Source organism: Astyanax mexicanus, chromosome 8 (assembly GCF_023375975.1).
Source record: "Astyanax mexicanus isolate ESR-SI-001 chromosome 8, AstMex3_surface, whole genome shotgun sequence".
Taxonomy (NCBI): Eukaryota; Metazoa; Chordata; class Actinopteri; order Characiformes; family Acestrorhamphidae; genus Astyanax; species Astyanax mexicanus.
In genome coordinates this window covers 6,402,267-6,420,923 of record NC_064415.1, presented here as the reverse complement: position 1 = coordinate 6,420,923, position 18,657 = coordinate 6,402,267, and the positions used below count along the sequence as shown (strand labels likewise).

At 34.7% G+C, this 18,657-nt stretch overlaps 2 protein-coding genes across 2 annotated transcripts in view; one reads left to right on the top strand and one right to left on the bottom strand.

The window, feature by feature from the left end:
* Positions 1 to 18,657, top strand: part of LOC125780508 (tripartite motif-containing protein 16-like) — a 112,038-nt gene that overhangs the window by 71,334 nt on the left and 22,047 nt on the right. The gene's annotated exons all lie outside the window — the stretch shown is intronic.
* LOC125803827 (tripartite motif-containing protein 16-like) lies at positions 4,088 to 9,881 on the bottom strand. Its single transcript, XM_049482141.1, has 6 exons — positions 9,118 to 9,881; positions 8,904 to 8,999; positions 8,309 to 8,542; positions 7,418 to 7,577; positions 6,969 to 7,028; positions 4,088 to 5,575 (listed from the first exon to the last, which is right to left on the bottom strand). Exons 1-6 carry the CDS (start codon positions 9,706 to 9,708, stop codon positions 5,040 to 5,042), a joined length of 1,677 nt encoding a protein of 558 aa, XP_049338098.1. The 5' UTR covers positions 9,709 to 9,881; the 3' UTR covers positions 4,088 to 5,039.

Sequence of the window (18,657 nt, the reverse complement as noted above, 5' to 3'; positions counted from 1 at the left end):
TGGAAGCTGATGGAACACAGGTGTGGCCACAACACCCAGCAATATGTTTGGAGGAGAAAAGGTGAGGCCTTTAATCCCAGGAACACCATGCCTACTGTCAAGCATGGTGGTGGTAGTATTATGCTCTGGGGATGTTTTGCTGCCAGTGGAACTGGTTCTTTGCAGAAAGTAAATGGGATAATGAAGAAGGAGGATTACCTCCAAATTCTGCAGGAAAACTTAAAACCATCAGCCCGAAGGTTGGGTCTTGGGCGCAGTTGGGTGTTCCAACAAGACAATGACCCAAAACACACATCAAAAGTGGTAAAGGAATGGCTAAACCAGGCTAGAATTAAGGTTTTAGAATGGCCTTCCCAAAGTCCTGACTTAAACCCCATTGAGAACATGTGGACAGTGCTAAAGAAACGGGTTCATGCAAGAAAACCATCACATTTAGCTGAACTGCACCAATTCTGTCAAGAAGAGTGGTCAAAAATTCGACCTGAAGCTTGCCAGGAGCTTGTGGATGGCTACCAAAAGCGCCTAGTTGCCGTGAAAATGGCCAAGGGACATGTAACCAAATACTAATGTTGCTGTATGTATATTTTTGACCCAGCAGATTTGGTGACATTTTCAGCAGACCCATAATAAATTTATGAAAGAACCAAATTTTATGACTGTTTTTTGTGACAAACATGTATGTGTTCCGATCACTCTATCACAGAAAAATAAGAGTTGTAGAACTTATTGAAAACTCAAGACAGCCATAACATTATGTTTTTTTACAAGTGTATGTAAACTTTTGACCACAACTGTATATATTGACTTTTTGCAAATGTGCATCAGGACAGAAGTGATAAAACTACTATAAGACACATGGTTTACACTGGTATTTCCTTTTTTGCAAAACTAAATGTTTATACCGGATGTGATTGTTATTTCTAGACAATGAATGTAAATGATGTGCTGAAATATTAATATAATATAAATATAAAGTGATTTATTCCTAGATAACATTAAAATCAGTATATTTTATATTTCTGATGAGTAGAAAAGAAATTTGTGCATTGGTTTACAAATGGGTTACAAACATACATAGGCAAATGCAATAACAATATGTCCACTTCCTTGTTTATGCACTCATTATTCATTATTATTAATTCTCATTATACAGGCTATTCTGTAGTTTCTATAATAATTACTGACTATAGTCCTGTATCTGTTTCTCTACATACTTTATTAAAATTATCCTTCTTTCACCATACCAGCTCATACCAGCTGAAAAACTGGAAATGGGTGTGGAAATAAGGAAGTGGTCATAATATTATGGATGGTTGGTGTATAATCAAACTATTTGTATTATATTTAATAAAGATAATTCCATATTTTAATACAGTATATGCATCGTGTTCTCATTTCTTCATCTCAAACCCACCCCTTTAAGTTTCTCCCAGTTTAGGATACACCAGAGTATCCAACCCAGGAAGACTTTAAGGGATTTGGGAGTGACGTCACTGTGGCCACGCCCACAGAGCACACGCCCACATTTTTTTATAAATAAATTATTTATTAATATAATGTATATTTTTTATTCTGTATGTGTACAAATATTACAACTTTATAAAAAAAAACTCTTACATGACTGAAGAACATATATAATTTATTATGAGTAAAATTTTACTTTTATTTACTGCATAGTTTGGATGACTTCACTATAAATTTCACGTAGAATTTCTTGTATTGTCTTTATACTAAACTGAGGTAAAGCTAAAGCTTCAGCTGTCTACCCTGGTAAGTAAAGCTTATGGATTTAAAAACATAAACAGTCCAAGTCATCATAACTATTTTTCAATGTAAAACAACTGTAGCTCTATGGAGGACAAAAATGACATAAGTGTAAATAAATAAATGCACATATAAGTTTATTTGGGTCTGTTTCTATATATATATATATATATATAATTATTTATTATTAAATAAATTATTTATTCATTTATTTATTTTAACATCATTTATATATTTATTTAAACATTTCTTGATGTTTTTTTGTTTTTTTACATTTCTTTATTTACTTCTTTATTCAGCATTTGTATGTTAATTAGGTAGGTGGTCCTATCCTGGCTCTAAAGCAGGATTGGTCAACTGGTAAATCAGAAAAAAGCAACCGTTAAGGTTAACTTACAAATGCACAAATACAGAAATAAATGAATGAAGAAATGTGGAAATAAATAAATACATGAAGAAATGAAATGTGAAAATAAATAAATTAAAAATTGTGGAAATAAATAAATAAATACATGAAGAAATTAAGAAATGTGGAAATAAATACATGAAGAAATGTGGAAATAAATAAATGAAGAAATGTGGAAATAAATAAATAAATACATGAAGAAATGTGGAAATAAATAAAGAAAGAAATGTGGAAATAAATAATTAAATACATGAAGAAATTAAGAAATGTGGAAATAAATACATGAAGAAATTAAGAAATGTGGAAATAAATGACTCGGGAATAAATTGAGGGTGACGTTGTCGAGAATTTACAGTTTAAAGGTATTGAAAACATTTAATAAGAATTTTTAAATAATAAGGAATAAAACAGTAGATAACAAAATAATAATAAATGACGAATAAAAGAAACAATCAACAATTAAGTATAAAAACTAATAGTAAAAGTAAAGAAAAATGATAAGAAATGATCAAATAAATTTAAACAAATTAAATTAAGTAAAAAAAATGATAATAAGAAAAAGTAAAACTAATAAAAAAACTTATTTAAAACAATATCAGGCTTTCTGATGGTGATTAGAAACTAATATCAAAAGGATTCAGTGATCTAGTGAGCTGAGCTTCAGCGTTTCCTGTAGTGAATTCCAGCTCGCTGGTGCTGCTCTGTAGCTAAAAGCAGATTTTCTCAGTTCAGTAAAAACTCTTGGTACCTGACAGGTGATCCAGCCACTGGAGCGAGTCTGATAATTACTGTTATTAAATGAGGTCAAAAAAGCGACATAAGCTGGCAAATGTTGAAATAAATAAATAAATGCAGAAATATATAAATAAATAAATGTAGAAATACATCAATCAATCAATAAATAAAAACTTATTTAGTAATGTATTTATTTAGCTATACAATTATTTATGTGTATGTTTATTTATTTGTTTATTTGTATGCGCATTTATTTATTTATACTTATGTCATTTATACTCCATACACATACCACGTCATTTCCGTCCCCACGCGTGAGGTGGGTCACAGTGGAGCTCTGCAGCCGGACCCTATTGGAAAGTCCAGTTTTCAGTGAAACAGTGCAGCAGGTTTTATGCTACAGACAAACTCCAGACAAACTAAACTTCTTTAATATATTTACATTCTACTAAAATACATTCATTTACAATCAGCATAGATGCAGCTGAAACAGAGAACACCCTAGTGCAAAATCCCAAATTATATTTTCAACACTAACATTTTAATAGCACAATATAGTCATTATAGCTTATAAAAAAATGCGTTTTTGGGAAAAGGAGGGGGGGGGGGGTGTAGTGCACTATAGGACTCTGTGGGCGTGGCCTAAGCTTTTGTTCTTAATGGCTTTATTATTTTCCCCTTACATTACATTTACTTTTATACTTTAAGTAGTTTTGAATCCAGTACTTTTATACTTTTACTTAAAGAGTAAAAAGCTTGAGTTGATGCTTCAACTTCTACTGAAGTATTTTAAACTCTAGTATCTATACTTCTACCTACAGAGTAATGAATGGAGATACTTTTCTCACCTTTGACAGGGATTAGTTTAGTGATGTTGATTAATCAAAAACCTGAATACGCCGATACTGGTCAGTACATTTTAAAACAGTGTAATTATGTTGTAGAGTGAAGAATATAAGCTAATACATTTATTATATTTTTATTTCTATATATTGTGTTTCCATTGTTGTGATAATAACCCTGATTGGATCAGTTCTAGTTCTAGCGTAGTCTAAGAATGCTAGGTTCAATGCTGCAAAAGAAACTAATGAGAAAACAGCTTCATCTTCAGCCATTTATCCCAGACATCTGCTCCTAGTGCTCTGAAAACCAGAACTAATAGTAATAATTAGACAAATTAGATCCTCTGTTCTGAGCTTTCAGCTCCCACTTTATTATTTATAAGATATACCCCACAACATTACAAGATTACAGGAATACAATCTGAGTACATTACAAATAAAATCAAATTAATACAGAGAACTGTGTAGAGTTAAATGATGAACTGCTCAAATAAATCAACTCAACATAGAAGCACATATATTAGATTAATTAGTTTAAAACTGCTTTAACACAAAAACCTTATGTTTACTGTATCTTATGTTTATACTTTATCTTCATACTGTCTCAATATTTCCTGATGAAAAGGCAAATAGAAATGTAAAGTTGCTACTTTGGAGATATAATGTTTTTATGTGACAGCGATGATAAATATATTAAATTTAAGCTACAATCAACAGTGCAATATTGTAAAACTGTGTTTCATAGTGTAAGTTAATGTGTGTAGTGTACAGTAAGTTAAATGTATATTTTATATTATATTTGACTATATGTTGTATATATTTTGTTCTTTCCCTTTGATATTACATTAATTGTAAAATTAAAGTTAAAGCATTAACACACAGATTTCCTCTCTTTTTGTTTAAATATAAAAATGTTGAGGATAAAACAACAGTATAATAATTTAAACATTTTATTGTGATCTTTCATTCAGTTTATAATAAATGATAATGTGTTAAAAATTAATAAAATTCTGTAATATGAAGTTTAAAATATGAACTCTGTTACTGTGAGCTCTGTTAATGATATAAACGGTTTAAACTATTTAACGCTAAATCTGAATAAATCTTTCCATACAGGAAATGTACCTGCAGTTCTAATCTGGGACAGACGTAATTACCGTTCAGAATTATGATTATTTATATTAACAATATCTCCCAGCACTATTATAACTTTATTTGATCAGCTCTACAGTCTAGATTCTGCAGTTCTTATCTGATCTAATCCAGCTCTTCTCTTTGTTCTGCATGTTCATCTATTTTGCTGAAAGTAAAAGATTTACTGATGAGCCGGAGCCCAACCAAAACCCAGCGTAGAGCGGCTGAGTGAAGGTGGTCTGGACTCTGTGGATGAGGGTCATGGTATCAGAGATGCTGTAGAAGGACAGAGTTCCTGCCCTGTGATCCACATACACTCCTATTCTAGAGGAGACGGGCACTCCGGAGATTTCAGTATCTCTGTTATTGTATCTGAATTTGTATCTGGAGGAATTACAGAACAATCTCCAAGACTGATCATTAAATCCAAACACACACTCCTTGCCTGATCCCTTCCTGGAGATGCTTTTATAAGACACTGCTATATAAACCTCTCTATCTCCTCTCCACTCAACCTCCCAGTAGCAGCGTCCACTCACACTCTCTCTACACAGAACCTGAGGCCATCTATCAAATCTGTCTGGATGGTCAGGATATGGCTGGACTGTGTTGCTGCAGGTCACCACTGTGTTCCTCTCAGACAGGAGGAGCTGTTTATGGGATGTGTTTGGATCCAGTGTGAGCTGACAGGAATCTGAAAGAGAGAGAAAACCCATCAGCTTTTAGAAAATAATCTAAAAACAGCCCCTAAAACTGAAATAACCAGAGAACATACTGGAAGTATCTATGAAAAGTGTTTGATTATGTTAAAAAAATATTTATTCTCATTATTATTCAATTACACAACATAACAATTTTATATATATTTTTGTTCTCAGGTGTTAAGTGTGTTTTCCTAATTCTTTAAAAAATAAAAAGGTTTTTATTCCCCAGAAAGTTTCAAGGATTAAAGGATTCAAGAAGATTTTATTGTCATTCGCATCACATGTGGTACATGAGGTGGAACGAAATTGTGATCTCATGATCCAGTTTACAACCAAGAGCTGTTATTAAAATAGATATATAGATAAAATAAGCTAAAATTAAAGAATACAATAAAAATAGAATATACAAAATATAGGTTTTGCTTTAGTGGTGGCACAATCATATCTGAAACTGATTTTTTTTTTTTTTTTTTGAATATTTGTGAAATATAAAGTGCTGAGTATACTAAAGACTTCCAGAAGCTTCTGGAACTGTGAGAACTATCAAGAAGTTTTCAGAACTGTCCAGAATTGTATAGAACTTTGCAGTATAAATAAAGAAGTTTATCAGTATAAATAAAGAAGATGATCAGAGACTATATTTGGGGAAAGATTGGTGAAAGTGATTTGCAGTTTAGTCACAAATCTCAGAAAACAATACATTTCTGAACATTTTTGGTTATGCTTGTAGATGCACTTTAAAATTACTGTTCTTTGTTGTTTGGTGTTTGATTGGGGCATTTTAAAATTTTCCATGTTCACTTTGCCTCTGAAAAGCCTGGATACAAGTGCTCACTATTGCACAGAGATTCAGTACAGTCGCTAATACAGAAAATATACTAATTTTTTAATCCATTATACAGAACATCGATTGAGTTATATAATAATTGCAGATTTGTAGTAAAATGTTCATTGTTTTTATTATAAAACACAAATTATTATAAAACACAAATTATAAAACATAAATTTTTTTTATTATATAACTCAATCGATGTTCTGTATAATGGATTAAAAAATTAGTATATTTTCTGTATTAGCGACTGTACTGAATCTCTGTGCAATAGTGAGCACTTGTATCCAGGCTGTATAAATACAAAACTATGATAGGCCATTATCACAAAATCAAAGTTCATGAGGAATGTTGGTGTTTTTTTTATCAAGTTTATACATAAGCAGTTGAAATGTAACAGTTTATTATTTAATATAGACGTATAAATGTCAGATTAAACTTTGTGTATTTGTAGATTGTGGTGTTATTTCTGAGAGTGTGTGAGAATGAAAGAGTTAAAGAGAGAGAGAAAGAGAGAGAGAGAGAGAGAGAGAGAGAGAAAGGGCTGGACTTACACTCCAGAAACTCTTCTCTGCTTTTGGGTTCAGGAGGAAGAATGATCTGCACTTTCTTCACTACAGGAAAATGTACACAGTTACTACACAGCATCACTGAGCTTCTGTTCCCTCTGTACATTTACTACAACATTAAAATAATCTAATACTGGATTTTCTCTCCATGTAGATGTAGAGTCTTAATCTACCCTACCTGGACTTTCAATCACAATAAAGTCACACCTTATATACAGTCTCAACCACTTCAGTCCAGAAACTACTGACCACTTCATCAGGATTTAGAGAAGAACCTACAGTGCATTCTGAAACTCTTCACACTCTTTTACTTTTTAAAAATCCTAAATTGTTTTTACTTTGTCATTATGAGGTACTGAGTGCAGTATGATTATTTATGGACTTATCATTTCATATATTTACATAGAAAATGTGATGAGATTTATTTAATATACCTGCAGCTGATGTCTTCTCAAATTCCTCTTTCCAGAATTTGTCTAGTTTTCCTCTCAGCTGAGAAACAGACTTCATAACAACTTCAAAAGTGTTGAGAGGACTGAGAGTAAAAGCAGGTGATGCTGAAGATCCAGGAGGAGCTGAGAGAGTCTGAAAACTCTACATGTAGAAAAAAAACAAACACATAACACCTTCAACAATTTCTAAATTATATTTATATTAAATTAAATCAGGTAAAATCTGGCCTAAATCTGATCTTAATAGTCATAAAAGATTCAGATTAATTATGTATGAGACAGTGTGAAAGGCAAAAAGGATCTATTATTGAAATCTGATACATATCCAATATCCAAGACAGATCAGAATTCATGCAACATTTACATCAAAACTTACATTGAGCATAAGAGAAAATGGCGACAGCAGTTAATGAGGGATTCATTGGTGTGATAGAGAGATAACAGACCTCATAAACATTTGGACTGATGTCTCTGTTCATACTGAATTAAATAGTACACATCACAACCACTCTGTCTTTAAAGATATATCCAATCAAATTGCTGAACACAGCCAATAGATGGCGCTGCTGCAGCATCAAAATAAAATAAAAAAAAATTAAATTGTTTAAACAAAAAAGATAAAGGACAGACATTAAAGAGGGGGGCGTGGCCAAACAACATTCCCTTTTTAAAGTGAGCTGGAACTCATTCTCTGTTAAGATCAGCTTTCAGTCACTGGTGAAACTGAAACTTCATGTGAAGCTCTGCTCTTTAGTGCATGAGCTTCAGTTTAAGAACTGTTCAGACTAATATCAGATATAGATCACATTAAAAAGATGGTGTAAACAGTCTAAAATAAACTTTGTATTTGGGGAGAAAAACAGAGTCTGTTACCTGGAGGAAATGGATGTGATCCTCTGTGAATGAAAGCTTCTCCAGATCAGCATCTCTCCTCTTCAGCTCTGTGATCTCCTGCTCCAGTCTCTTCAGACGTTCTTCAGCTCGACTCACTGCAGCTTTCTCCTGATCTCTGATCATCTGCCTCACCTCAGAGCGTCTTCTCTCAATGGAGAGGATCATCTCAGTGAAGATCTTCTCACTGTCCTCCACTGCTGTCTGAGCAGAGCGCTGGTAGTGGAATCACAGAGAGAGGAGAATGTTAGGAGCAGTTCATTCACATCAATAAGTGGATTTACATGCACTTCATAATCTGATTACTGAGGAACATCAGAGTTTATCAGTAGTTAGAGTTTTTATTTGCAACCGGCCAATAATCTCACAGAATAAGGCGTGACATAAATATTGTGTAAATCCAAACTTCATGAAGCTGTAAATATTATTTAATTTTGATAATTGATGACTAAAACTAAAATAAAATGTGACTTTAAATGACATTTTAAAAATGAGGACACCTTTAGTTAAGTAATTAAATAATTACCCTTAATGGGAAAAATCAGATCTTTATTCTTCTACTTATTTAAAAAATCACCTTGTGATTCTCCACAGCTTCTATTAACTCCTGAAGCTCCTTCTCTCTCTCCTGGATTCTCTCCTTGTATTTCCTCTGTGTTTCCACCACCTGGTTCTGCAAATAAACCAACCAACAAAACACATTAATTAAAAATTAAAATGCCACATGTCATGGGACAGGTGAAGGTATTAGGTCCTATAATCTGGAGCAGCTACTCCATTTACACACTGACCTGTTTCTCAGATCTTTCTGCTGCAAGTGACACTGTATCATGTCCTTTATGGTGATCCAGCATACACAGCATGCAGATACACTGCTGGTCGGTGCGACAGTAAACCTCCAGCAGTTTATCGTGCTGAGAGCAGATCTGCTCCTGGAGTCGTCTGGAGGCTTTGACCAGCTTGTGCTTCTTAAAGGCTGGAGATTGGTAGTGAGGCTGGAGGTGAGCTTCACAGTAAGAGGCCAGACACACCAGGCAGGACTGGACGGCTTTGTGTTTTCTCCCAGTACAGGAATCACACTCCACATCTTCAGGATCAGCAGAAGAGTGATCAGGAGGAGCAGCCTGGAGTCTCGTCTTCTTCAGTTTCTCCACCACCTCAGCCAGCATGGTGTTTTTACTCACGACAGGTCTTGAGGTGAAGGTGTGTCTGCAGTGAGGGCAGCTGTAGATCTTCTTCTGATCCTCCTCATCCCAGCACTTGTTAATACACACCATACAGAAACTGTGCCCACAGTGAATAGTCACTGGATCCTTCAGGAGATCCAGGCAGACTGAACAGCTGAACTCATCCTGAGCCAGTGAAACATTGGCTTCTGCCATTTTACAGTGTGAAGATCTTGTTTCCTGGTTCTCTGTTGGAGAGAAGTGAACAGAACTATCCTGTAATTCTACTTATTAGCCAAGATTACAATACTCACACTGTCTGACTCAAACAGGAATTATTGTAGAGACTCAGGAAAACTTACTTTAATGACAAAACTGTAGATCCAGACACGACACACACCGATTCACACACTCAAACACCCTGCAGGTAATCCAGGAAATGATCAGATTTTACTTTCACTCTCACTTAAAGAGACAGACTGCACGTTTTTGAGATTTGGGGATTTGGAGACCTCTCTGGTGAGAATGTGTAATTGCACCAAATATTCAGAAGAGTAGACAATAGAGGTGGGCGATACCGGGAATTTTGGTATCGATCCGATACCAAGTAAACGCAGGGCCAGTATTGCCGATATCGATGCTGATACTTTTAATATTTAAGCTTTATAGATCCAAATGATCCAAAAACCTAGGATATAATTTTATAAAGTTGTTCAATAACCCAACAATGGCAGCTTGAACCTCTCAACCCTTGTCCTGCCGCCACCACAACCGCCCCCCTTCCCCTGCACTGCACATTTAGTGCTTTCCCTGCTTTCAACACACTCAAATCAAATAATTAGCTCATTAAAACGCCCGCTCAGAGCTGCAGGAGTGTGTTTAAAATCACTTTGTGTGTGTGTGTGTGTGTGTAGTAGTAGTAGTATTAGCAGTTCATATTAAGTGGTTTCTGGTCGTATTTAAAGTAAATAGTATTTAAAGTAGTCTGATAGATAGTTCATCAGCTAGGCAACTTATATCCACTGTGATTGAGAATTATTAAGTTGGCTTGGAAAAGAATCTTCTTCTTCTTATTATTATTATTATTATTCTATTTGCGTTTTTCTATATGCTTCTCCTCCTACTGCTTTCATGTTACAACCACTGAATTACGTTGCTTGTGCTGTTCTGTCCTGCCCTTAATCCAGCCTAGACAGTGTACAAGTAAAGACAGGAGGCTCCGCTCTCAGATAAGTGTCTTTTACTCCCTCGCCATCTTTTACTCTCCCCTCCTACGTCACACACACGTACACAACCTCCCTCTTTTGCTTGAACATAAACTCCCACATAAGATGAGTTACCGCCCATAACATTTTTTTTTCTAAAAACAGAAACATATCCCCACAGTGCAGCAATCATAACACCATACTTCCAAAATAAAGATTCACATAACATTTACTCCAACAGTTTATTTTGCTGTCACTTCTTATTATGTTTCCTTTTAACCTCAATGTATTGAACAACCATGTTGTTTACTGAACTATTCACGATTATATTTCTTGAATCCCTTCATTCACCTCTCAGTCAATGACAAAGTCTTTCAAACGTTCAGGGAGTTTAACCAGCCTACGTGGCCTCATCTCTTGTGTTAGAGCTCCCCCGTGTGGGTCATTTGACTCATTGTCTCTGTTCTGCATTACTTTCACACACTCAGTATCAGATGGTGTTGTTTTACTGTTTTAAAATGTACTGACCAGTATCGGCATATTCAGGTTTTTGATTAATCAACATCACTAAACTAATCGCTGTCAAAGGTGAGAAAAGTATCTCCATTCATTACTCTGTAGGTAGAAGTATAGATACTAGGGGTTAAAATACTTGAAGTATTTTGAAGTTGAAGTATCAACTCAAGCTTTTTACTCTTTAAGTAAAAGTGTAAAAGTACTGGTTTCAAAACTACTTAATGTATAAAAGTAAAAGTAATGTAAGGGAAAAATAATAAAGCCATTAAGAACAAAAGCATAGGCCACGCCCACAGAGTCCTACAGTGCAATACCCCCCTCCCAAAACACATTTTTTATAAGCTATAATGACTATAATGTTCTATTAAAATGTTAATGTTGATCATATAATTTGGGATTTTGCACTAGGGTGTTTCCTGTTTTAGCTGCGTATATTCTCATTATAAATGAATGTATTTTAGTAGAATGTAAATATATTAAAGAAGCTTATTTTGTCTGGAGTTTTTTCTGTAGCATAAAACCCACAAAGCTATGAAAACTGTTCTTATTTCAAAAGACTAAAAGACATTTTTTTTGTCTTTAAAGCCCTTAACAGATATGTTCTATTACATAAAATAATAATAATTTAAAAAGTTAAAAAGAAGAGAGAAGAATTAGCTCTGGAGAGTGTCTTCCGTGTTTTTTCAGATTGCTTCTAAGTGACTGAAATTAATGCGGTTTTATGGAGGATTTAAGCAATAAATCTGAGTTTATGAATGTTTAAGGATAATAATATCACATGATTCAGCACTGCAGAAACATTTTCTAAAGCTTTTAAACTCCAGCTATAAACCTTTTAAACTCCAGTTAGCTCTCTAACCACTCAGCACACATTAGCATCAATGCTAACTAGCTCCTCTCTTCTCTAGAACCTGTTTGATGTAGAAAAATGCATATTTAAAGGTAAACTTTCTTTGCAGTTTTAGTAAAATTAATCATTTTGATTTGTAAAATCAGAAGAATATTCAAAACAAGTAGTTAGACTCTATTTTAACTTGGGGTTTTTAAAGGAGTTGAGGCTAATACTAATGCTAATGCTAATAACCATGAAGGAGGGGGCATGTTTGTTTACTTTGTGTTAGATCCTGTGCTGCACTGATATAGATTTAAACCCACAGTGATAATAAACGTATAGAATAAGTAATATAATAAACTCAGGTAATTAGAAGAACAGTAATTAGAAGAAGAGGAGAATTTAGCTTCAACAACAGAGTTTTAAACAGACACAACGCAGAAATATGGGGGTCTTGAGGAGCTCCATTTAACTTATATCCTCCACCTTAAACAGAAGAGGAGCTGGTAAATAAGCTAGTTAGATTATTAATAAATATTTACAGCTTCTCTTTATCTCAGTGTTTTATTATATACATAAGAAATGAGTGAAATGGTTCTGTTTTACACCAGCCAGAGCTGTATAGAGAGAGAGAGAGAGAGAGAGAGAGAGAGTCGCTTCAGCTCCGTTTACTCCGATCTTCACTTTTTAACAGCAATGGCGACTCGTGGAGCTTCTCAATAGTTCCTGTAATTTAGCGACTAATACTAGCAGCCCCACAGATCTGCAGCAGAGTACAGCGTTAGTGCTGCACTTTTACAGGATAAAACCATCAAATAACCTGATTTAATACTATCAGCACACCTTAATCTAATTCACATGTAGAGTACAGCATGATCCCCACTAAATTACCATCGTTAAGATCGTTAACAGAACAGATTAGTGTAAATTAGACAGAGCTAGATAAATAATCCTGTCTGTGTTTGTAGGTTTTGTATTCTTGTTACTGAATGTAACTACTCCATTAATTTTAAGATAAGACTATTAATTTTGGATAAATAAATAATATCATAAGGTCTGAACTTATGAAACTTATTTATATGAAGAAATGTATAGAGAATGTATAAATAATGCATAATAAGGCAAACAAAAAATAAATAAACAACAAAAAAACCTGCGCTCATGGATTAATCATTTTTACTAACTCTGTGTTTTTGTTTTTTATTCTGTTTTTATTTTATATTACATTTTATTGTTAATGACTGTTTACAATGTTGAGTTTGCATACCTGTCAAGTTTTGGACTTAAAAATAAGGGATTTTTCCGCCGCCCCAACAGCCCAACCGAGGGCTAAAAATTAATATGTATATATATATATATATATATATATATATATATATATATATATATATATATATATATATATATATATATTATTTAATAGATTTAAAATTGAAATTGAAGGGTGCACAAATTTACAAAAAGGACATGGATCAGATATATTCCATAAGTAAATAATAGTCCTAAGGGGCCTACACAATTAATAATCTTTCATTAATACTTCTTTCTATCGTTCAGTCCACTCCTGATCAGTTCAGTTAATTTCAGCCCTCTCCACATTTTCTCTCTCTCTCCAGCTCAACCATCTCTTCTACCCCTTCTAAATAATACATTACACCACAATACTTGAGATTTAAACAAATTCTAACACACCCTAAAACTAGCCCTGAACTAATAGAGTTTGGAAATTATAGGTTTTGGCTGATCAGGCACATCAGGGCAGGGCATTATATGTATGTAGATTTTTCTCAAACCCTGAATATCTATCTAGCTAATTCTAAAGTTAAACTAACTGAGTCACAAGCTGGATTTTATTAAACACACAATGGGTTTAATTTATGTTTTGATTCAGAGAAGTGTCTTTTTAACCAGCTATCAGAAACAATCTCATCACAGTTTACATGGTTAATTACCTTTCTTTTAGAAAAATCTCCGTATATCCAGATTAGTTTTAACGACAGCTGCTCCGACTAGCTGCCTGAACTCACAGCGAGGGGAGGGTCGGGGCTTCCCCCACACTAAACTGCGCTCCGCAAAACCAGCAAGCTGATTGGCTGTTTCTCCTGAAAGGCGGGACTTTCTCCTTGAACCGGCAACACGATTGGTTAAGAGACACACAGCGGTCAGTGCATTGTCGCCTGTGGCCTATATTTTTTTTATCTAGTATAATACGGGAAATTTACGGGAAAATACTAATACGGGAGGACGGCGGGAAAGAGGAGTAAAATACGGTAGTTTCCCGGCCAAAACGGGAGACTTGACAGGTATGAGTTTGTCATTGTACATATTTAAAATTTCTCAGTTTAAAAAGTTAAAATTATACAGACTTCTCATAAAATAAATGTGTTGTTGTTAGTAAGTCAGAATCTGATTTTAAAACATCCCCAAACCCCCATCAATGTAATTATATCAGTTAACATTAGGATATAAATGCTTTTCATTACAATACGATAATCAAAACTCAAAGCTCATAAAAAATAAGTTTTTACATTTAAACAAAGCCTATCAATGGAATTACATGTACAGAAAGGTTTTCTATATAAATATTGTAAATTACTGCATTCTTTAACTGCTAATGCCTAAAACTGCAGTTCTGTCTCAGTGTTTAAATTGCTGATATTAACTTTCTGGAACTATTGGAGCTCCTCATGGGTCTCGAGAACACCAAGCATTTAGGACTTCCGCTGTAGCGACTCTCTCTCTATACGGCTCTGACACTAGCTAGCTAACTGACTATATTATATAAAAGAGAGAGCGAGAAGGAGAGAGAAAGAAGGAGAGAGAAAGTGAGAGAGAAATTAGGCTAAATAGCAGAACATTAACTGGTTATAAACTGACACACAGCAGAGGAGCTGAGGAGCTCAGTTCCCCAGAACCTGCAGAGCTTCAGACACAGCTGCAGAGAACGGCTTCACTTCAGCTTCAACTGGATCCAAACTGGACAGATAAGTGAATCTATCTGACTGACTTTAGTAAAGAGTAGTGGAGCTTCTGTGTTAGACGGAGTTTTACTGTCTAGTAGCCTCTGTGCTAGCTAACGCTAACAGACTAGCTAACGCTAACAGGCTAGCTAACACTAAACTCCTGTTTATGATTTAAACTATAGAACAGTGTGTGCTGAATCCAAACGCTCAATACAGCCAAACAATTAAACAGTGGGGAAATCCCAGCTCCCTAACTAGTAAATATAGCCTTCGCATTTATATTACATTATGTGTTCATCTCGTAAATATAATATACTGCATGTTTTGAAGGCATTATTAATTAGGACTCGAAAAAAATGCGAAATGTACCAATCTTAATAGTTATTTACACAAAAATAGTTAGCTAGCCTTTCTAACTCCTTCATTGATTTCACTGATTGAGTAAATACTGCGGTAATAAGAAGCTCTAAATATCAGTTAATTGGTTAATTTACCCACTGTTGTTACCGGATTCAGCGTTTATTAGTGTGTCAGAGTAATTTTATGTGTCAGGATTTCACACATATTCTGTGTGTGTTTTAAATAATCTGTAAAAGAGATTCCATTGCCTAGACTTTTCTTACACTGCAAACTTTCCAAATGTTAAAGTGTCTCAAACATTCAATGTTTGAGATTAGAATTTAAGGAAGTTTAGTGTACAATTTTTTTTTTAATAGTGTATTTCCAGATAGCTTAAATGTGTATCATTATTATTGTAAATACATGGGAAAAGTACAAGCTAAAAATCAGTTGTGACAAAAACGAAATATTGGCTTTAAATATTGGCCTTCGGCCATTTGTGATCTCTAAATATCGGCATCGTCATCGGCCATTTAAAAAAAAAAAAATTAAATGCCCGCTGTTAGAAAACCGTATGAAGTATTGTTCCAAAAAGCACAAGCAACATAATTCAGTTTTGTGGTTGTAACGTAAAAGCTGTGGGAGGCGTAGCATATAGAAAAACACAAATAGAATAATAATAATAAGAAGAAGATTACAAAGAACAAGAAGTCTTTTCCAAGCCAATTTAATAACTCCAAATCGCAGTGGAAATAAGTTAGCTAGCTGGTGAAGTAGCTCTGCACAGCACTCCTATCTTTTATCTGTGTTTTGTGTGTGAAAGCTGGTTAGCTAAGTTAGTTTAAATAGCTGTAAATAATAGGGTTGGGCGGTATTTTGACAGTATTTATTTAAACTGCTGTAGTGGAAACAGCACTTATAAATAAATTAACAAACACGAAAATGAGGGTATTCAATCTGTAATTTCAGTTTGTTTTCGTTTTTTTTAATCACATTTTTATTAGTTTCAGTTAAGGAGAACTTTCACTTTTAGTTTTCGTTATTTCGTTCTTTTCGTTAACAATAATACCTGGTTACTCAGCTATATGGTGATTATCATGCCATAGCTTTATATAAAACAAAAATAGTATTAAAAAACAGATGACTACATCACAGGCTATTTCCTGGAGCCTGACCCGGCCCGAGGAAAGTGATGGGAAATCAGTCCAGGCAGAGAAATAAAAGTCAAAGTATCCTGCTATTTAAAAAAATGGAAAATTAACAACAATAATAATATAGAGTTTAGATTGTATACCCGAACCCGAGCCTGAACCCGAGCCTGAATGCCAGCCTGACTGACGCGATGCCCGAATTTGGGCCGGCGAGAATTCTCTCGCTGAGCAATGTATGTTTTAAAACGTATATAGTTTGATGTCAAATATGAAATGCTTGGATTATGTTAGCAAACTATATTATAACCTATTGGGGTGTGTGTGTGTGTGTACGCTGCATAATGTATTTGGTTTTTATTTAGGTTATTTCAATTAATAGGGACACATACAGTTATGGAAAAAATTAAGAGACCACTTCAAAATGATCAGTTTCTTTGATTTTACTATTTATAGGTTTATGTTTGAGTAAAATAAACATTGTTGTTTTATTCTATAAACGTCTGACAACATCTCATAAATTCCAAATAAAAATATTGTCATTTAGAGCATTTATTTGCAGAATGAAATCTGAAATGGGATTAAAAATCAGGGTTATTTCACTAAATATTGATTTCTAAACTCCTAACACATTGGTATTGTTGTTTCTAAAAGAATATGAACTTATTTGCATTGTTCTTTGCATAATTTGAGATCTGAAAGCACTGCGTTGTTTTTGTTAATTTGATCAATTATCATAAATAAGCTAATTAATGCTTTAAATTAATATATTTTTATTTAGAATTCTGAAGAAATCTTGCCAGTGGTTTATAGAATAAAACAACTATGTTTCTTTGTACTCAAACATAAACCTATAAATGGTAAAATCAGAGAAACTGATCATTTTGCAATGGTCTCTTAATTTTTACCAGAGCTGTACATAATGCTGTATTCACACAGAAATATTAAATAATAAAATGTTTATATTTGGTATTTTCTTAGAGGAGGAGTGCAGGAAAAAATGGAAGAACCTCAGGGACCAGTACAGGCGAGAGAGAAAACAGGGAGAGAGAGGGGAGCAAGAGTGGTTCTGGGGGTGCCGTCCAAAAGCCATGGCGATACTCCCAGATTATGTCTTTTTTAAATCCATTTTTGGAAAGCAGACTGACGTCTAGCAACTTGTCTCTGCCCTCATCTAGCCAGTCTTCTGAGGGTCAGATGAGCCAGATGATTGACTGTGAGATACATTTTGAGGTGGAGGAAGAAAGGGAGGTTTTAGTAGCAGAGACGCAGCAAGAGCCAGAGCCAGGTACAGTGCAGCCAGGGAAGAGACGGTCAACAGGATCCCAGATGAGCCTGTTTGAAAAAAGACTCATTCAAGCAGTAGAGACAGCATCAACTGCTGGGCAGGGCTCATCATCATCTGATGAAGATCAGTTGTTCTTATGAAGTCTTTTACCATCTCTGAAATGGCTCCCTTTAGCAAAAAGGGCTGAAGCCAAACTCAGGATCCATCAGATCATGTTTGAGATGGAGTTCTCTGAATAGTTAGTTACCAGGGTACAGCTGACAAGATGGTGAGGGGTGTCAGTAAGCTTATTTCCCTTGCAGTCTTGTCAGCTGCACCTTGAATAACCAGACACATTGTGTTAACCTTTGTTCTGTATACAGGGTGTAGGTGATAAAAAAATATTTTTCTCTGCAGTAAAATAAGTTATTTACATTCTGAAATGTAAATCTCCTACAGGAAACTTGGAGAAGCTGCCTGTTTTTTTCTCTGCTCCACTTAATAATTCCAGATCAGTGACAGAAATCAACCCGAGTTCTGCAGGTTTAAAGGGTTAGTACCAATGACCCATCTGTACATGCGCCACTGTGCTGCCAGAATACCAAAAGTATTCTCTACTACCATGCGTGCCCGTGAAAGCCGGTAGTTGTAGATCCTGTTTCTGTGGGAACTCCTGGATCCAGGGAAAGGTCGCAGAAGATTTCGCCTGAGAGGGAAAGCTTCATCTGCCACAAACACATGAGGTTGAGGTCCCAAATGCTCTGCTCCTGGAAGTAGTGAGTCTTCTGGAAGATCAAGTGACCCATTTCTGAGAGCTTGGCCAAAGATGGAGTTTGCTAATGTTGCACCATCACTTGTTTTTGCATATGCACCTACATCCACAACCCGAAAACAG